The sequence below is a fragment of the Oncorhynchus masou genome, chromosome 29 (genome assembly GCF_036934945.1).
Source record: "Oncorhynchus masou masou isolate Uvic2021 chromosome 29, UVic_Omas_1.1, whole genome shotgun sequence".
NCBI lineage: Eukaryota > Metazoa > Chordata > Actinopteri > Salmoniformes > Salmonidae > Oncorhynchus > Oncorhynchus masou.
Genome location: NC_088240.1, coordinates 27,745,545 through 27,764,623, shown reverse-complemented (window position 1 = coordinate 27,764,623; position 19,079 = coordinate 27,745,545). Strand labels below are relative to the sequence as shown.

General features: G+C 42.3%; 1 protein-coding gene across 2 annotated transcripts in view; it reads left to right on the top strand.

Annotated features, from left to right (window-relative positions):
- Window positions 1-1,081: 1,081 nt before the first annotated feature.
- ikzf2 (IKAROS family zinc finger 2) overlaps window positions 1,082-19,079 on the top strand; it is a 36,965-nt gene continuing 18,967 nt past the window's right edge. Inside the window, exons 1-4 of one of the 2 annotated variants that reach the window (XM_064944425.1) lie at window positions 1,082-1,419; window positions 2,279-2,368; window positions 4,531-4,577; window positions 9,444-9,551. In XM_064944425.1, the coding sequence (XP_064800497.1) occupies window positions 4,544-4,577; window positions 9,444-9,551 (142 nt within the window). In that variant the 5' untranslated portion in view covers window positions 1,082-1,419; window positions 2,279-2,368; window positions 4,531-4,543. The remainder of the gene's footprint in view (window positions 1,420-2,278; window positions 2,369-4,530; window positions 4,578-9,443; window positions 9,552-19,079) is intronic. The other variant, XM_064944426.1, reaches the window with a different exon arrangement.

Below are 19,079 nucleotides of genomic sequence, written 5' to 3'. Positions count from 1 at the left end.
TGGAGATGGGAGAACCTTCCAGAAGGACTACCATCTCTGCAGCATTCCACCAATCAGGCCTTCATGGAAGAGTGGCCAGACTGAAGCCACTCCTCAGTAAAAGGCACATGACAGACCATGAGAAACATAATTCTCTTGTCTGATGAAACCAAGTTTGAACTCCTTGGCCTGAATTCCAAACTTCCCTTCTGGAGAAAACCTGGCACCATCCCTACGGTGAAGCACGTGGTAGCAGAGACTGGGAGAGAAGTCAGGATCGAGGCAAAGACGAACAGAGCAAAGTACAGAGAGATCCTTGATGAAAACCTGCTCCAGAAAGCTCAGGACCTCACACTGAGGTAAAGGTTCACCTTCCAACAGGACAACGACACTAAGCACACAGCCAAGCAATTGGCTTAGATTTTAGTCAATTCTAGAATAAGGCTGTAAAGTAACACAATGTGGAAAAGTCAAGGGGTCTGAACACTCTGAAGGCACTGTATATCATGTATTTTTGCTTTTGTCCATGTGTTTTATTATTTAGAACTCTTAGGCAATATGCAGGCAAATGTGCTGTCAAAAAACTGAAAATAACTCGAATCCCCCCTATAAAAATAAAAATAACTACAATAATAATACCGATAATAATAATGATGACAATAATTAAGTGTTATTAATATATGTTCATGTTGTATCAAAATATTGATTTTAAGTCACAGCCTACTTTATAGCCCAAAGGCTTAGTTGATATGCACTTTTTATTAACAGTTTAATAGGCTAATACAGTTCATATTATTATGAGAATTGTATCTGCTGTAATTATTAATTAGCAGTACCACTTTATTATCCTCCTATTATTATTATTATCATCATCCTATTGTATCCTATTCTATCATTGTTTTCACCATTTACTCCGAATCTAAATGTATTCGTATTATTTTAGCTAAATGTAATGTCAATATGTTATATGCCAAAGAAACAGGCTGTGAAGTCCTGTAATCGATTGCCGAACACAGACAGGCAGTCAGAGAGAGAGAGAGATCCGTTTCTCTGTGTTAGACCAAGTTCCCAGAATAGACACTCGCCGACTCGTCTGTTTTGCTTTCTAATATGGAGGAAGTATCGGCGGATTAACTGTTGCTCCCTGCGCCACTACTGTAATATATTACAGTGTGATCCAAGGAAGATATTCCAATGGGTGAAATGTGTAGGCTAGTCCTAATTTCCGAGCATAGGTGATTGGATTATTCAATCTCCTGCGTTTATAAAGTAAAGAAAGAAAGAAAACCAATGCAACTCAGTGATGATATTTAGCCTACAAGGATTACGGTTACTCTGCTATAATGACATATGCCCGTGGATAAACGCTCAACATCCGACCATTGATTCATCCAGATAATGCGATGCGTGCTGCTGTCTCCACGACATCCAGCGAGACAGGTGGGTCTCACGTAAGAAAGCCAGACGGCTCGCGACTGAACCGTGATCCGATACCTGTTGATGCAGGAGTGGGGGGGTTCTGCGAAGTCTCTATGACACCATTCGAAATGTTTTTTTTTCCCCAAACAGCAATGCCAAGAGAGACACTCTATCATCTTATGTAACCTTTTTGAATTAGACTGAATGGGCACTATAGTTGATGAGACGTTCTGTCTCTACTGAAATGTATTTCTAGCTGCACCTGTGAATATTTTGACAGGTTAGTATGAGACAGCATGTTATCTGGCATATCTCTCAGGGACTGCCTACTCACTCACTCTTGATTTCATCCAATACCTTTTGAATATACTACGTATGCTTTTCTGATTCTTTAGCCCCCCTCGGTTTAAAATAGGCGTCTCCTTACTCCTTGTTCTATGGCTAATTCCTTAGGAACCGGTGGATCCAGTTCTATCCCCTCGTTCTTTATTTAATTTAGTCTAAAAACAAGTTGAGTCTTCGACCTCATTGCTGCTGTAGTAAAAACAACATCCAGTGATACACAGTCTATAAATGTTGACGTGTCCATATTTAGGCTTATGAAGGTGTACTTCATAGAACACTGTAGGATACAGGGAAGGTGTGTGCGGGGGTCACGTTTGAGGTGGAAAAGCTGACGGTTTAGTTCAGCACAGAGGAAGTAACCACCAAAGCTACTTATTGAGGAGTGCGCTGCTCTGTTCCTAAACTTTATTCAGGTTGTATGCGGGACAGGACAGTGTTATACTCAACTGAAGTTTTTTGGGGGGGCATCCCACTTTTTTGGAGGAGAGTTTCACCTAATTTTTTTGTTTGTTATTGTCTATCAAAAACATATTAGGCTACTGAGCATTTGCATTTCAATTTTATGAGGTGCAGCTTCCGCTGACGAAGATCACTGATAATCACTTGAACAGGGGAAACACAAAAGGTAATGTCCAATCAAACATTTTGTCAATTTATCAAGTTACAGGCATCCTACACATTATAATGCACTGAAAATGATTAGGCTACCATCCTTACAAGACAACGTTATGTAACTTTGTAATACGTTTATAATAACTTTTCAGAATTGTTTTATCTGGACGCAATATATCAATTTCGACGATGCTCCTTCTGCGTACTGTTTAGGAGCGATTGATAGATACATTAACAGTATATCCCATTTGATTGCTCATGTCATACAATATCTGGGGACGGCCGATTGTGTCAATCAAATGCCTTGATTCATATCATATAAATGAGAGAAAAAAATCTAGCCATATAGTTTTGCTTAAACTGAAGGGAGATCGTCGGCTGTCAGTTAGCCTACACACGTGCACGGCGGAGGGTTTGTAGAGACCGGTGTCCACCACGAAGGCGCGGAAAGCTGGTGAAAATACTTCTTATGGGCTTTCCGTTTATTGCAAATGAAGCACTTCTAATTTCAATTGGCCAAAATATAAAGGTAAATTATATTGATTGAATTAATCAAATAACTTAGGTTGCTTATCACTAAAATAACTGTTTTGTATTTATTTATTTGAATACCCTAGTCTACCCATGTATGACTGACTATAAATTAAAAATATAAACATATCACGGCTCTTAGTCTTATGTATGAATCGTTTGCATTGTAGGCTAATAGATATCCAAATGATTGAAGAGTCAATTATTAGGGAAAATCTAAGTGCATGCAATTATTTATTGACTGATTATGAATATGTCTTGTGTGATTTTTATTGTATTGTATGTAGAAAGAAGTGGAAATCATTTACAAGACATTTGCCAAAATGTTGACATCTGTATTCTAGTTCCTAGTAGAAAATGTTTTGCTAGGTCAGTCCTCAAGATTGGGTTTCTGTTTTGTTTTTTTACTGAACTATGAGGGCTTGGCCCCCTTGTGGGTCATACTATGAGGAAAAACTCCTCTTGTGGGGTCATACTATGAGGAAAAACTCCTCTTGTGGGGTCATACTATGAGGAAAAACTCCTCTTGTGGGGTCATACTATGAGGAAAAACTCCTCTTGTGGGGTCATACTATGAGGAAAAACTCCTCTTGTGGGGTCATACTATGAGGAAAAACTCCTCTTGTGGGGTCATACTATGAGGAAAAACTCCTCTTGTGGGGTCATACTATGAGGAAAAACTCCTCTTGTGGGGTCATACTATGAGGAAAAACTCCTCTTGTGGGTCATAATTATCTTGTGCATCAAACATCAATACTACACAATTTCATCTGAACCACCAACAGATAATACATGTCTACAACATTTCCGTTGGTACTGATAGCAGACATTAGGTTGGCCAGTGGGGGTTTGTTTGCACCTCACTACTGTTCTCTCAGACACATGTATTTTTAGCTTAAGGCCTTTGTTAGAGGACGTGAAACTACTGCAATGTGTGTTCTCACTCCATGTACATGTATAGCCCATATTATAGTTTTAGCTGAATATATGTGTTACTTCTCTAACAGTGCAACTTTCAATGAGCCACTTCATTCTATTCAAAGGCTCTATTTTACAACCCACCAGCCCTTCAGCAGCTTTTTGGGAAGTTGAACAATAGAGTTTTATGTTGCAAGACAATGAACTGGGTGTGTGAACTTTTCGGCTTTTAGTTTTATTTGAACACTTTATAATTTTTATACATCATATAATTGCATCAGTCATAATAAGTTTAATGTATTTTCACTCAACCTTTATTGTAATATATTAGTGAAATATCTCAAATTAATCATTGCCTTTTTCAAAATCAAAATATCCTCTAATTTGGCTATTTTAGCATTTATAAATATTTATTATCATTCATAAAGGCTTATTAATTAAATGTATTATGAAGTGTTGCCTAAACCTACAATGATCGCGTAAAAAAAAAATCACTCCAACCAAACAGTATAATATGCCTAATTTCATAAGGATTTAGAAGAGGTTAGGAAGAGAGTGCCCACTGGGCACAGACGTCAAATCTACATCTATTCCAAGTTGGTTCAACTTAATTGAATTGAAATGATGTGGAAACAAAGTAGATTCCACCTCTGTGTGTCCAGTGACTAAGCATCGTGGTTCAGCTCAGGCGCTCTTCTAATTTATTGTTTCTTTTGATACCCAAAGCTCTCCATCAACTATGGAAACAGAGGCAACTGATGGATATTCTGCAAGTAAGTCAACTCTTCAATCACTCTCTAACCTGAAGCCTCCTGACCTATTCTAATTCTTAAAACTTTTGAAAAGTTGTGTTAGCGAGATCCTGTTCCACATTGCAGATGCTGGATGTGTCTCTCAATTGTCATTTTATGCTTTTATACAAGCTGGTCTTTCTAATCAAGTTTGTAGTGTATCCATCCGTATTCATAGAAATGGTACATTTTTAATTGTTCTGGTTTCCTGAAGAGAGGCCTAGCCATACAGGGATACTGGGCAGATGGACCAGGTGTAGGAGCAGGGGCGGACAGTCCTGCTAGGAGAAGGAGGTATCCCCTCTCCTCTCCCACCCTCCTTCTCCTTCACAAGCCACATGTGTTCTGATCCTGTAAAACGATCCTGCCAACTTCGCTCTCCTAGAGATGTCTTATCATCGGTAGGGTGGTTCTGTACCAGGTACACAGTGGTACTTCCCTCCTCTTTACATTCCCCTTTACAGATTCCCACTGATAGAACATACTGACAATCTGGAGTTTGACGACTCCTTCTTGTGTTTGTTGGTAATAGGTTTGGGATGAGTGGTCAAAAACATGAACGTTATAGTGTGAAGGAAAAAAGTAGGATGAAGTAGGATATAGTGCCTTCTGCTTTCATTCACATCGCTGATACACATCTATTTTGGTTAATGTTGGAAGTTTGAGTTTGAGTTTATTTTTTATTTTTACAGGGACAGTGCACATTGATCAACGTTTCAGTAAAAGTGCCGGTTTTAGCCAGCCGGCTAATTTTCAACCGCAGTCCCTGGGCAGGTTATTAAAAACAATTACAATATACAGTATACTGCCATATCTCCACTAACATGTTCATAGGCAAGTTGGTGAATGCGATCTCTCACAGTCTAGAGGGAAGGTCCGGAGGTTGAGAGTTTGACAGGAAAAACCAGATCCTTGCTCCAGCCTGTGTGTTTCCAACAAGCCACAACATAGTTAATCTGTCATCCGGGGGGAGAAATCCTGGCAGTTCCAACCCTTGATCGTTCGTACTTTGTGTCATTCCTATTTCTTAGGCTCATTATAGTGCTCCCACTCAGAAATTATGGCATTGTTATAACCAGCCAACCACTTGTTGCTGATAGTTTAACACATGTTCTCAATCTCACTTCATGAGACAACCGGCAGTAGCTAACATGTCTGATAAGATAAATCATATACGCGGTAGCCTATATCATGATTTCTTGTTCTCTCTTTGTCATTTTCATACATTTTATTTTCCTTTTGGCAACGCCAACACATGGAACAATCCATATCTGATGCGCTACATACATTGTCTTCTTCCAGTGAAGCCTCCACTGTCTATACAAGTCATCTGGGCCATGGTGTGGTGGTAAATACAGTATTGAGTCAGCTAACAAGTGGTGTGAATCAAAGCTCTGATTCTGACTTAGCAGACTGTGTGTGTGTGCATGTGTGGCCATACTCTCATACTCTTAGCAGACTGTGTGGCCATACTCTGTCTCCTCAACCTGGCCCACGGGTTCCAGCATGCATCACTTTGGGGGCAGCGAGCTGCAAATTTAACTATTGTATGAGGAATGGCCACACATGATAATAAACAAGTGAGTGTGTTTGAATGAACACATATGACTGTATCAAACCATTACATTTACATTTGAGTCATTTAGCAGACGCTCCTATCCAGAGCAACTTACAGTTAGTGCATTCATCTTAAGACAGCTAGGTGGGACAACCACATATCACAGTCATAGTAAGTACATTTTTTGTCAATAATGTAGATATCAGCCTCCCGAGTCACGCAGTGGTGTAAGGAACTGCATCGTTGTGCTTGAGGCGTCACTACAGAACCGGGATCGTGACCGGGAGACCCATGAGGCGGGCCACAATTGGCCCAGCATTCTCCGGGTTAGGGGAGGGTTTGGCCGGCCGGGATTTCCTTGTTCCATCACACTCTAGTGACTTCTTGTGGCGGGCCGGGTGCCTGCTAACCGACTTTGGTCGCCAGTTGGACAATGTTTCCTCCGACACATTGGGTGCAGCTGGCTCCAGGGTTAAGGCAGCAGTGTGTCAAGAAGCAGTGCGGCTTGCCAGGGTCGTGGTTTGGCTGACGCATGGCTCTCGACCTTCATCTCTCCCGAGTCCGTAGGGGAGTTGCAGCGATGGGACAAGACTGTAACTACCAATTGGACATCACAAAATTGGGGAGAAAAAGGGGTAAAAGTACAAAAAAAAAATAATAATTCAGATCTAAGTGTGAGTGTTAATTCACTAAATACTTTATTTATTATTATTATTTATTTAAGTATTTTTGGTGGGGGAGGTGTGAGGAAGGGTTGCGATGGGGGGTGCTGTGGGATTATTTAAGATACTCTTTGAAGATGTAGGGTTTCAGAAGTTTTCAGAAGAGGGGCAGGGTATCTGATGTCCCTGGGTTCCCAAGACAGAGAAAAGTTTGGACTGGACTGTTGGAGTTGCCCTCCCTTGACCAGAGTCTGAAGGTATGGAGTGGCAGTTCATCTTGCTGCTCTATAGGCAAGTACCATGGTATTGTAGTGAACGTGAGCTTTTTTGATGTTTGCAGAGAACGACAGGGTGTAGTTCAGGGTCATGCCAAGTTTTTTTGCACTCTGAAAGAGGGACAGCATAGAGTTGTCAACCACGATGGCGAGGTCTTGGAGCGGGCAGGCCTTCCCCGGGAGTAAGATCAGCTCCGTCTTGTTGAGATTGTGATTGAGGTGGTGCAGAGATGCTTATCACCACCTGGATGTCAGAAGGGGAAGGAGAAAAGAAGTGTGCCATCCGCATAGCAATGACAGGAGAGAACATTTGAGGATATGACGGAGCCGAGTGACTTGGTTTATAGAGAGAAGAGGAGAGAGCTTGGAAGCGAGTCCTGGGGGACACCAGTAGTGAGAGTAGTGAGTAGTGAGAGATACAGATCCTCTCCACATCACCTGGTAGGAGTAGACTCCTATCACCTGGTAGGAGTAGACTGCCAAGGATCTGATGGTTCACGGTTTCAAAGGCAGCAGATAGATCTAGGAAAATGAGAACAGAGGAGAGAGATTCAGCTTTGGCTGTGTTGAGAGCCTCCGTGACAGAGAAGATCAGTTTTGGTTGAGTGATCTGTCTTGAAGACTGACTGGTTAGGGTTAAGAAGATCGTTCTGAGAGCGATAGGGAGAGAGTTGGTCAGAGACAGCACGCTCAAGTGTTTTGGAAAGAAAATAAAGAAGTATTTCCAGTCTGTAGTTTTTGACGATAGAGGGATCAAATGTTGGTTTCTTGAGGAGGGGTGCGACAGTGGTCAAGGATGTGTTGATGAGGGAAGTGAGGAATGGGAGAAGGTTTCCAGAGATTGTCTGGATAAGGGAGGAGGGAATAGGGTCAAGCAGGCAGGTTGTTGGGTGGCCTGACCTCACTAGTAGCAGGATTTCATCTGTAGAGAGAGGGAAGAAAGAGGTCAAAGCGTAGGGTAGTACTGTGTGAGTGCGACCAGTGGACTCAATAAGCTGAGTGATGTCGTCAATCTTCTTTTTAAAGTGGTTGACAAAGTTGTCCACAGAGAGGAAGGAGGGAGGGGGAGGATTAAGGAGGGAGGAGAAGGTGTAAAAGAGTTTACTAGGGTTAGCAAGCGTGTATACTGTATATGAAGGCCTACCACAGTTTGTCTTTGAAACCAGTTTCAGTGAAATGCCTTTCAGGGTTTCAGTAATAATTACAAGTACATAAAACATATGAACATCAACATTCAGGCGCTACGAGTACACACCACCTTTGAGACACACTGAGCCTTTACCTGACCTAAGAGGCCCTACAGAGCTGCTAGGCAGCCGTCAAGGCATCAACACTTAGCACAGTAATGGAAAATCCTTCATAACAAATCTGGGCCACCCCTATCTCTATAACAGACACCACTGCCATTGGATAGCCACCCGTCAGTCACCTGAGATTTCATCCAACCCCAGCGTGGCGTGCAATCGGAGACCAGACCCAGGGATTGTGTCATCATGGCCATGGACCACAACTCCCAGTGTGTCTCACTCAGCAGCAGCCAATCACAACACATAAAATACAAGCATTTTATTTTAGCTTCCATGAGAGAAGCTTTGGTGAAAATGTACTCTTAGACTGTTATTTTCAGGTACTTTCCTGTAAACCTATAGTGACAAAATACTCCCAGGTGCTAGCTGGTACAGTGTTGTCTATGCTGTGGTCTGGCTCCTGTGGGATTTGACACCTGGGTCAGTGGGGGTGCTGTGGTGTTGCTGCCGCTGTATTGTCTGAGAGGCTGTGCTGGGGCCAGGCTGTAACGGGATAAGGGATTGTACAGCTCTCCTTCTGAGTGGACAGGACAGGACACACAGCTATAGCTATCCCATAGCACTGCCTGTGTCAGGGAGGGTGCTGACAGGCCGCAATCTGATCTGATCTGTATGGAGAGGACACGAGGCTGACAGAAAAAGTAGCCAGCAGACAGCAGCCATACCACCTTGCACTCTGGTACTGTACTGGCTAGCACCTAGAAGCTAAGCAAGTACTGGGTCTGGTTGGCAGATCATCCACGGAAAATCTGTTTGCTACTGAAAGTGGTTCAGAATGATTTCCTGTTATGAATTAGACGTGTGAAATACAGCATTAAATTATCCCCTGGCTAAGTATCTCCGGGTATCATCAGACAATTTGACACTTTTTTTTAGATGGTGGGATTGCTACAATTGACACCTCTCAAAGCATTTATGTGAGGATGCCATGACATTTGGAGAGATGGAGTTTGTATGTACAGTATGTACTGTATCTGTATGCTGTTCAGTGCAGTGCAATGCTGCGCAATGCGATGTTCCCAGCTCTCTTGTTGTCTGTCACCCAGGTAATGGAGACTGCTCTCCCAGGAAGACAGAGAACTCTAGAATGTTGGTGGACCTGTCGGCAAACACACCCAATGCAGAGCAGCCCCAGGGTCCTTATTCACCGACTGGTGAGTAGATACACACACGCATGCACACACACACGCATGCACACACACACACACACACACACACACACACACACACACACACACACACACACACACACACAAAACACACACACACACACACACACACACACAAAACACACACACGTCAAGAAACAGTTTATTTTCTTTTATCAAAGGGTCATCAGAAATGTATGTCTTATCTGAAGGGTCTTGCGTAGTTCCCTTCCCTTAAATGAACAGAAATAGGAAGAGCTGAGACATGGTGCCATTCTTCTCATTGTCTTCAGACATGTCACCATGAGGTGGCTGAACCAGAAAAGGGAAGTTGTTTCCCGCAGCATCCCCCAGTATTAGTAGCCTGGTCCTAGATCTGTGTCAGAGGGAGAGAGACTCTCACAGATACAGCTTGTGTCATCCCGACCCAGAGGTTGCCTCACACCACTACGCCATGACACCACTGTTTTAACACAACACTGAAATGATTCAGTTGTGTCAGTGTGTACAAAACTACAAAACATGTTTGCCTATACACCTGTGTTTAGAATCAAGCTATTAATATGGTAAAGCATTTAAAATTATTTTTTCATTCACTTCAGCAAAATAACTCTACAGTTCCACTAGCAAAATACCTTATGGGTGGCTCTTCTTGATCTTCTTGATCTCTGACCCTTGAGTAATGTAAACTATTAGGTGTTCAATACACAGCCAGGCATGGGACATGTATCCTTACTCAGATTAGCTTATGATAGCACTTTTCACTTAGCTTGGATACCTACTGTAGTTTCTCCTCCTTGGTAACATGACCCGTCATGCTTCGGGAGTTTCTTTATATTTTATTTATCTAGGTTCTATAAAATGCTGTTGTCGCAGCAACCATCTCAAGTTCAGCCAGCTTCGACAGAGAGTGGCGAGCTCTTCATGTGTATACCCCACCTACAATACCCCTAGATCTGCTAGCTCTGTGTTGCCAGGATACAGCTCTGGAGGATAAATTCAATGTCATGCTGTTAGTAAAAGAGGAGCTCTTTCAGTTCACACAAGGCTAAGAGATAAAAGGGGAAATATTGCTTAAGAAAATACTGCCATGTTGTTACAGAGATTGCCATGTCATTGCTGACAATAGCAGGACTCCAGAATTCTATTTGGCCTGTGTTGGAAGATATATGGAAGTTGTCAATCATATCATCTCAGTGGAGTGGCTAGTGTGACTTAGTGTCAACACTATAACAGTCATCATTACTTAGTGTCAACCCTTATAGTAATCCCCATGATCTAGTGTCAACCCTATAGCAATCCCGATGACTTAGTGTCAACCCTATAGCAATCCCCATGACTTAGTGTCAACCCTATAACAGTCACCACTACTTAGTATCATTCCTATAGTAATCCCCATGATTTAGTGTCAACCCTATAGCAATCCCCATGATTTAGTGTAAACTCTACAGCAATCCCCATGACTTAGTGTCAACCCTATAGCAATCCCCATGACTTAGTGTCAACCCTATAGCAATCCCCATGACTTAGTGTCAACCCTATAGCAATCCCCATGACTTAGTGTCAACCCTATAGCAATCCCCATGACTTAGTGTCAACCCTATAGCAATCCCCATGACTCAGCGTCAACCCTATAGCAATCCCCATGACTTAGTGTCAACCCTATAGCAATCCCCATGACTTAGTGTCAACCCTATAGCAATCCCCATGACTTAGTGTCAACCCTATAGCAATCCCAATGACTCAGCGTCAACCCTATAGCAATCCCCATGACGTAGTGTCAACCCTATAGCAATCACCATGACTTAGTGTCAACCCTATAGCAATCCCAATGACTTAGCGTCAACCCTATAGCAATCCCCATGACTTATTGTCAACCCTATAGCAATCCCCATAACTTAGTGTCAACCCTATAGCAATCCCCATGACTTAGCGTCAACCCTATAGCAATCCCCATGACTTAGTGTCAACCCTATAGCAATCCCCATGACTTAGTGTCAACCCTATAGCAATCCCCATGACTTAGCGTCAACCCTATAGCAATCCCCATGACTTAGTGTCAACCCTATAGCAATCCCCATGACTTAGTGTCAACCCTATAGCAATCCCCGTGACTTAGTGTCAACCCTATAGCAATCCCCATGACTTAGTGTCAACACTATAGCAATCCCCATGACTTAGCGTCAACCCTATAGCAATCCCCATGACTTAGTGTCAACCCTATAGCAATCCCCATGACTTAGTGTCAACCCTAAAGCAATCCCCATGACTTAGTGTCAACCCTATAGCAATTACCATGACTTAATGTCATCCCTATAGCAATCCCCATGACTTAGTGTCAACCCTATAGCAATCCCCATGACTTAGCGTCAACCCTATATCAATCCCCATGACTTAGTGTCATCCCTATAGCAATTACCATGACTTAATGTCATCCCTATAGCAATCACCATGACTTAGTGTCAACCCTATAGTAATCACCATGACATAGTGTCAACCCTATAGCAATCACCATGACTTAGTGTCAACCCTATAGCAATCACCATAGTAAATGTTGTTGTCAACCCTATAGCAATCACCATGACTTAGTGTCAACCCTATAGCAATCACCATGACTTAGTGTCAACCCTATAGCAATCCCCATGACTTAGTGTCAACCCTATAACAGTCACCACTACTTAGTATCATTCCTATAGTAATCCCCATGATTTAGTGTCAACCCTATAGCAATCCCCATGATTTAGTGTAAACTCTACAGCAATCCCCATGACTTAGTGTCAACCCTATAGCAATCCCCATGACTTAGTGTCAACCCTATAGCAATCCCCATGACTTAGTGTCAACCCTATAGCAATCCCCATGACTTAGTGTCAACCCTATAGCAATCCCCATGACTTAGTGTCAACCCTATAGCAATCCCCATGACTCAGCGTCAACCCTATAGCAATCCCCATGACTTAGTGTCAACCCTATAGCAATCCCCATGACTTAGTGTCAACCCTATAGCAATCCCCATGACTTAGTGTCAACCCTATAGCAATCCCAATGACTCAGCGTCAACCCTATTGCAATCCCCATGACGTAGTGTCAACCCTATAGCAATCACCATGACTTAGTGTCAACCCTATAGCAATCCCAATGACTTAGCGTCAACCCTATAGCAATCCCCATGACTTATTGTCAACCCTATAGCAATCCCCATAACTTAGTGTCAACCCTATAGCAATCCCCATGACTTAGCGTCAACCCTATAGCAATCCCCATGACTTAGTGTCAACCCTATAGCAATCCCCATGACTTAGTGTCAACCCTATAGCAATCCCCATGACTTAGCGTCAACCCTATAGCAATCCCCATGACTTAGTGTCAACCCTATAGCAATCCCCATGACTTAGTGTCAACCCTATAGCAATCCCCGTGACTTAGTGTCAACCCTATAGCAATCCCCATGACTTAGTGTCAACACTATAGCAATCCCCATGACTTAGCGTCAACCCTATAGCAATCCCCATGACTTAGTGTCAACCCTATAGCAATCCCCATGACTTAGTGTCAACCCTAAAGCAATCCCCATGACTTAGTGTCAACCCTATAGCAATTACCATGACTTAATGTCATCCCTATAGCAATCCCCATGACTTAGTGTCAACCCTATAGCAATCCCCATGACTTAGCGTCAACCCTATATCAATCCCCATGACTTAGTGTCATCCCTATAGCAATTACCATGACTTAATGTCATCCCTATAGCAATCACCATGACTTAGTGTCAACCCTATAGTAATCACCATGACATAGTGTCAACCCTATAGCAATCACCATGACTTAGTGTCAACCCTATAGCAATCACCATAGTAAATGTTGTTGTCAACCCTATAGCAATCACCATGACTTAGTGTCAACCCTATAGCAATCACCATGACTTAGTGTCAACCCTATAGCAATCCCCATGACTTAGTGTCAACCCTATAGCATTCACCATGACTTAATGTCATCCCTATAGCAATCCCCATGACTTAGTGTCAACCCTATAGCAATCCCCATGAATTAGTGTCATCCCTATAGCAATCACCATGACGTAATGTCAACCCTATAGCAATCCCCATGACTTAGTGTCATCCCTATAGCAATCACCATGACTTAATGTCAACCCTATAGCAATCACCATGACCTAGTGTCAACCCTATAGCAATCACCATAGTAAATGTTGTTGTCAACCCTAGAGCAATCTTCATGACTTAGTGTCAACCCTTTAGTAATCACCATGACTTAGTGTCAACCCTATAGCAATCCCCATGACTTAGTGTCAACCCTATAGCAATCCCCGTGACTTAGTGTCAACCCTATAGCAATTCCCATGACTTAGTGTCAACACTATAGCAATCCCCATGACTTAGCGTCAACCCTATAGCGATCCTCATGACTTAGTGTCAACCCTATAGCAATCCCCATGACTTAGTGTCAACCTTAAAGCAATCCCCATGACTTAGTGTCAACCCTATAGCAATTACCATGACTTAATGTCATCCCTATAGCAATCCCCATGACTTAGTGTCAACCCTATAGCAATCCCCATGACTTAGCGTCAACCCTATATCAATCCCCATGACTTAGTGTCATCCCTATAGCAATCACCATGACTTAATGTCAACCCTATAGCAATCACCATGACTTAGTGTCAACCCTATAGCAATCACCATGACCTAGTGTCAACCCTATAGCAATCACCATAGTAAATGTTGTTGTCAACCCTATAGCAATCGTCATGACTTAGTGTCAACCCTATAGTAATCACCATGACTTAGTGTCAACCCTATAGTAATCACCATGACTTAGTGTCAACCCTATAGCAATCACCATGACTTAGTGTCAACCCTATAGCAATCCCCATGACTTAGTGTCAACCATATAGCAATCACCATGACATAGCGTCAACCCTATAGCAATCCCCATGACTTAGTGTCATCCCTATAGCAATCCCCATGACTTAGTGTCATCCCTATAGCAATCACTGTGACTTAATGTCAACCCTATAGCAATCACCATGACTTAGTGTCAACCCTATTGCAATCATCATGACTTAGTGTCAACCCTATAGCAATCCCCATGACTTAGTGTCAACCCTATAGCAATCCCCATGACTTAGCGTCAAGCCTATATCAATCCCCATGACTTAGTGTCATCCCTATAGCAATCACCATGACTTAATGTCAACCCTATAGCAATCACCATGACTTAGTGTCAACCCTATAGCAATCACCGTGACCTAGTGTCAACCCTATAGCAATCACCATAGTAAATGTTGTTGTCAACCCTATAGCAATCGTCATGACTTAGTGTCAAACCTATAGTAATCCCCATGACTTAGCGTCAACCCTATAGCAATCACCATGACTTAGTGTCAACCCTATAGCAATCCCCATGACTTAGTGTCAACCCTATAGCAATCACCATGACTTAGTGTCAACCCTATAGTAATCACCATGACTTAGTGTCAAACCTATAGCAATCACCATGACTTAGTGTCAACCCTATTGCAATCACCATGACTTAGTGTCAACCCTATAGCAATCACCATAGTAAATGTTGTTGTCAACCCTATAGCAATCACCATGACTTAGTGTCAACCCTATAGCAATCACCATGACTTAGTGTCAACCCTATAGCAATCACCATGACTTAGTGTAAACCCTATAGCAATCACCATGACTTAGTGTCAACCCTATAGCAATCACCATAGTAAATGTTGTTGTCAACCCTATAGCAATCACCATGACTTAGTGTCAACCCTATAGCAATCAACATGACTTAGTGTCAACCCTATAGCTATCACCATTACTTAGTGTCAACACTATAGCAATCACCATGACTTAGTGTCAACCCTATAGCAATCACCATGACTTAGTGTCAACCCTATAGCAATCACCATGACTTAGTGTCAACCCTATAGCAATCACCATAGTAAATGTTGTTGTCAACCCTATAGCAATCACCATGACTTAGTGTCAACCCTATAGCAATCACCATGACTTAGTGTCAACCCTATAGCAATCACCATGACTTAGTGTTAACCCTATGGCAATCACCATGACTTAGTGTCAACCCTATAGCAATCACCATGACTTAGTGTCAACCCTATAGCAATCCCCATTACTTAGTGTCAACCCTATAGCAATCCCCATGACTTAGTGTCAACCCTATAGCAATCCCCATGACTTAGTGTCATCCCTAAAGCAATCCCCATGACGTAGTGTCAAGCCTATAGCAATCCCCATGACTTTGCGTCAACCCTATAGCAATCCCCATGACTTAGTGTCAATCCTATAGCAATCCCCATGACTTAGTGTCAACACTATAGCAATCCCCATGACTTAGTGTCAACCCTATAGCAATCCCCATGACTTAGTGTCAACCCTATAGCCATCCCCATGACTTAGTGTCAACCCTTTAGCAATCACCATGACTTAATGTCATCCCTATAGCAATCCCCATGACTTAGTGTCAACCCTATAGCAATCCCCATGACTTAGTGTCATCCCTATAGCAATCACCATGACTTAATGTCAACCCTATAGCAATCCCCATGACTTAGTGTCATCCCTATAGCAATCACCATGACTTAATGTCAACCCTATAGCAATCATCATGACTTAGTGTCAACCCTATAGCAATCACCATGACCTAGTGTCAACCCTATAGCAATCACCATAGTAAATTTTGTTGTCAACCCTATAGCAATCTTCATGACTTAGTGTCAACCCTTTAGTAATCACCATGACTTAGTGTCAACCCTATAGTAATCACCATGACTTAGTGTCAACCCTATAGCAATTACCATGACTTAGTGTCAACCCTATAGCAAGCCCCATGACTTAGTGTCAACCCTATAGCAATCCCCATGACTTAGTGTCAACCCTACCGCAATCCCCATGACTTAGTGTCAACCCTATAGCAATCCCCATGACTTAGTGTCAACCCTATAGCAATCACCATGACTTAATGTCATCCCTATAGCAATCCCCATGACTTAGTGTCAAACTATAGCAATCCCCATGACTTAGTGTCATCCCTATAGCAATCACCATGACTTAATGTCAACCCTATAGCAATCCCCATGACTTAGTGTCATCCCTATAGCAATCATCATGACTTAATGTCAACCCTATAGCAATCATCATGACTTAGTGTCAACCCTATAGCAATCTCCATGACCTAGTGTCAACCCTATAGCAATCACCATAGTAAATGTTGTTGTCAACCCTATAGCAATCTTCATGACTTAGTGTCAACCCTATAGCAATCCCCATGACTTAGTGTCAACTCTATAGCAATCCCCATGACTTAGTGTCAACCCTATAGCAATCACAATGACTTAATGTCATCCCTATAGCAATCCCCATGACTTAGTATCAACCCTATAGCAATCCCCATGACTTAGTGTCATCCCTATAGCAATCACCATGACTTAATGTCATCCCTATAGCAATCCCCATGACTTAGTGTCATCCCTATAGCAATCACCATGACTTAATGTCAACCCTATAGCAATCATCATGACTTAGTGTCAACCCTATAGCAATCACCATGACCTAGTGTCAACCCTATAGCAATCACCATAGTAAATGTTGTTGTCAACCCTATAGCAATCTTCTTGACTTAGTGTCAAAACTTTAGTAATCACCATGACTTAGTTTCAACCCTATAGTAATCACCATGACTTAGTGTCAACCCTATAGTAATCACCATGACTTTGTGTCAACCCTATAGCAATCCCCATGACTTAGTGTCAACCCTATAGCAATCCCCATGACTTAGTGTCAACCATATAGCAATCCCCAAGACTTAGTGTCAACCCTATAGCAATCCCCATGACTTAGCGTCGACCCTATAGCAATCCCCATGACTTTGTGTCAACCCTATAGCAATCCCCATGACTTAGTGTCTACCCTATAGCAATCACCATGACTTAGTGTCAACCCTATAGTAATCACCATGACTTAGTGTCAATCCTATAGCAATCCCCATGACTTAGTGTCAACACTATAGCAATCCCCATGACTTAGTGTCAACCCTATAGCAATCCCCATGACTTAGTGTCTACCCTATAGCAATCACCATGACTTAGTGTCAACCCTATAGTAATCACCATGACTTAGTGTCAATCCTATAGCAATCCCCATGACTTAGTGTCAACACTATAGCAATCCCCATGACTTAGTGTCATCCCTAAAGCAATCCCCATGACGTAGTGTCAAGCCTATAGCAATCCCCATGACTTTGCGTCAACCCTATAGCAATCCCCATGACTTAGTGTCAATCCTATAGCAATCCCCATGACTTAGTGTCAACACTATAGCAATCCCCATGACTTAGTGTCAACCCTATAGCAATCCCCATCACTTAGTGTCAACCCTATAGCAATCCCCATGACTTAGTGTCAACCCTATAGCCATCCCCATGACTTAGTGTCAACCCTTTAGCAATCACCATGACTTAATGTCATCCCTATAGCAATCCCCATGACTTAGTGTCAACCCTATAGCAATCCCCATGACTTAGTGTCATCCCTATAGCAATCACCATGACTTAATGTCAACCCTATAGCAATCCCCATGACTTAGTGTCATCCCTATAGCAATCACCATGACTTAATGTCAACCCTATAGCAATCATCATGACTTAGTGTCAACCCTATAGCAATCACCATGACCTAGTGTCAACCCTATAGCAATCACCATAGTAAATGTTGTTGTCAACCCTATAGCAATCTTCATGACTTAGTGTCAACCCTTTAGTAATCACCATGACTTAGTGTCAACCCTATAGTAATCACCATGACTTAGTGTCAACCCTATAGCAATTACCATGACTTAGTGTCAACCCTATAGCAAGCCCCATGACTTAGTGTCAACCCTACAGCAATCCCCATGACTTAGTGTCAACCCTATAGCAATCCCCATGACTTAGTGTCAACCCTATAGCAATCACCATGACTTAATGTCATCCCTATAGCAATCCCCATGACTTAGTATCAACCCTATAGCAATCCCCATGACTTAGTGTCATCCCTATAGCAATCACCATGACTTAATGTCATCCCTATAGCAATCCCCATGACTTAGTATCATTCCTATAGCAATCACCATGACTTAATGTCAACCCTATAGCAATCATCATGACTTAGTGTCAACCCTATAGCAATCACCATGACCTAGTGTCAACCCTATAGCAATCACCATAGTAAATGTTGTTGTCAACCCTATAGCAATCTTCATGACTTAGTGTCAACCCTATAGCAATCCCCATGACTTAGTGTCAACTCTATAGCAATCCCCATGACTTAGTGTCAACCCTATAGCAATCACAATGACTTAATGTCATCCCTATAGCAATCCCCATGACTTAGTATCAACTCTATAGCAATCCCCATGACTTAGTGTCATCCCTATAGCAATCACCATGACTTAATGTCATCCCTATAGCAATCCCCATGACTTAGTATCATTCCTATAGCAATCACCATGACTTAATGTC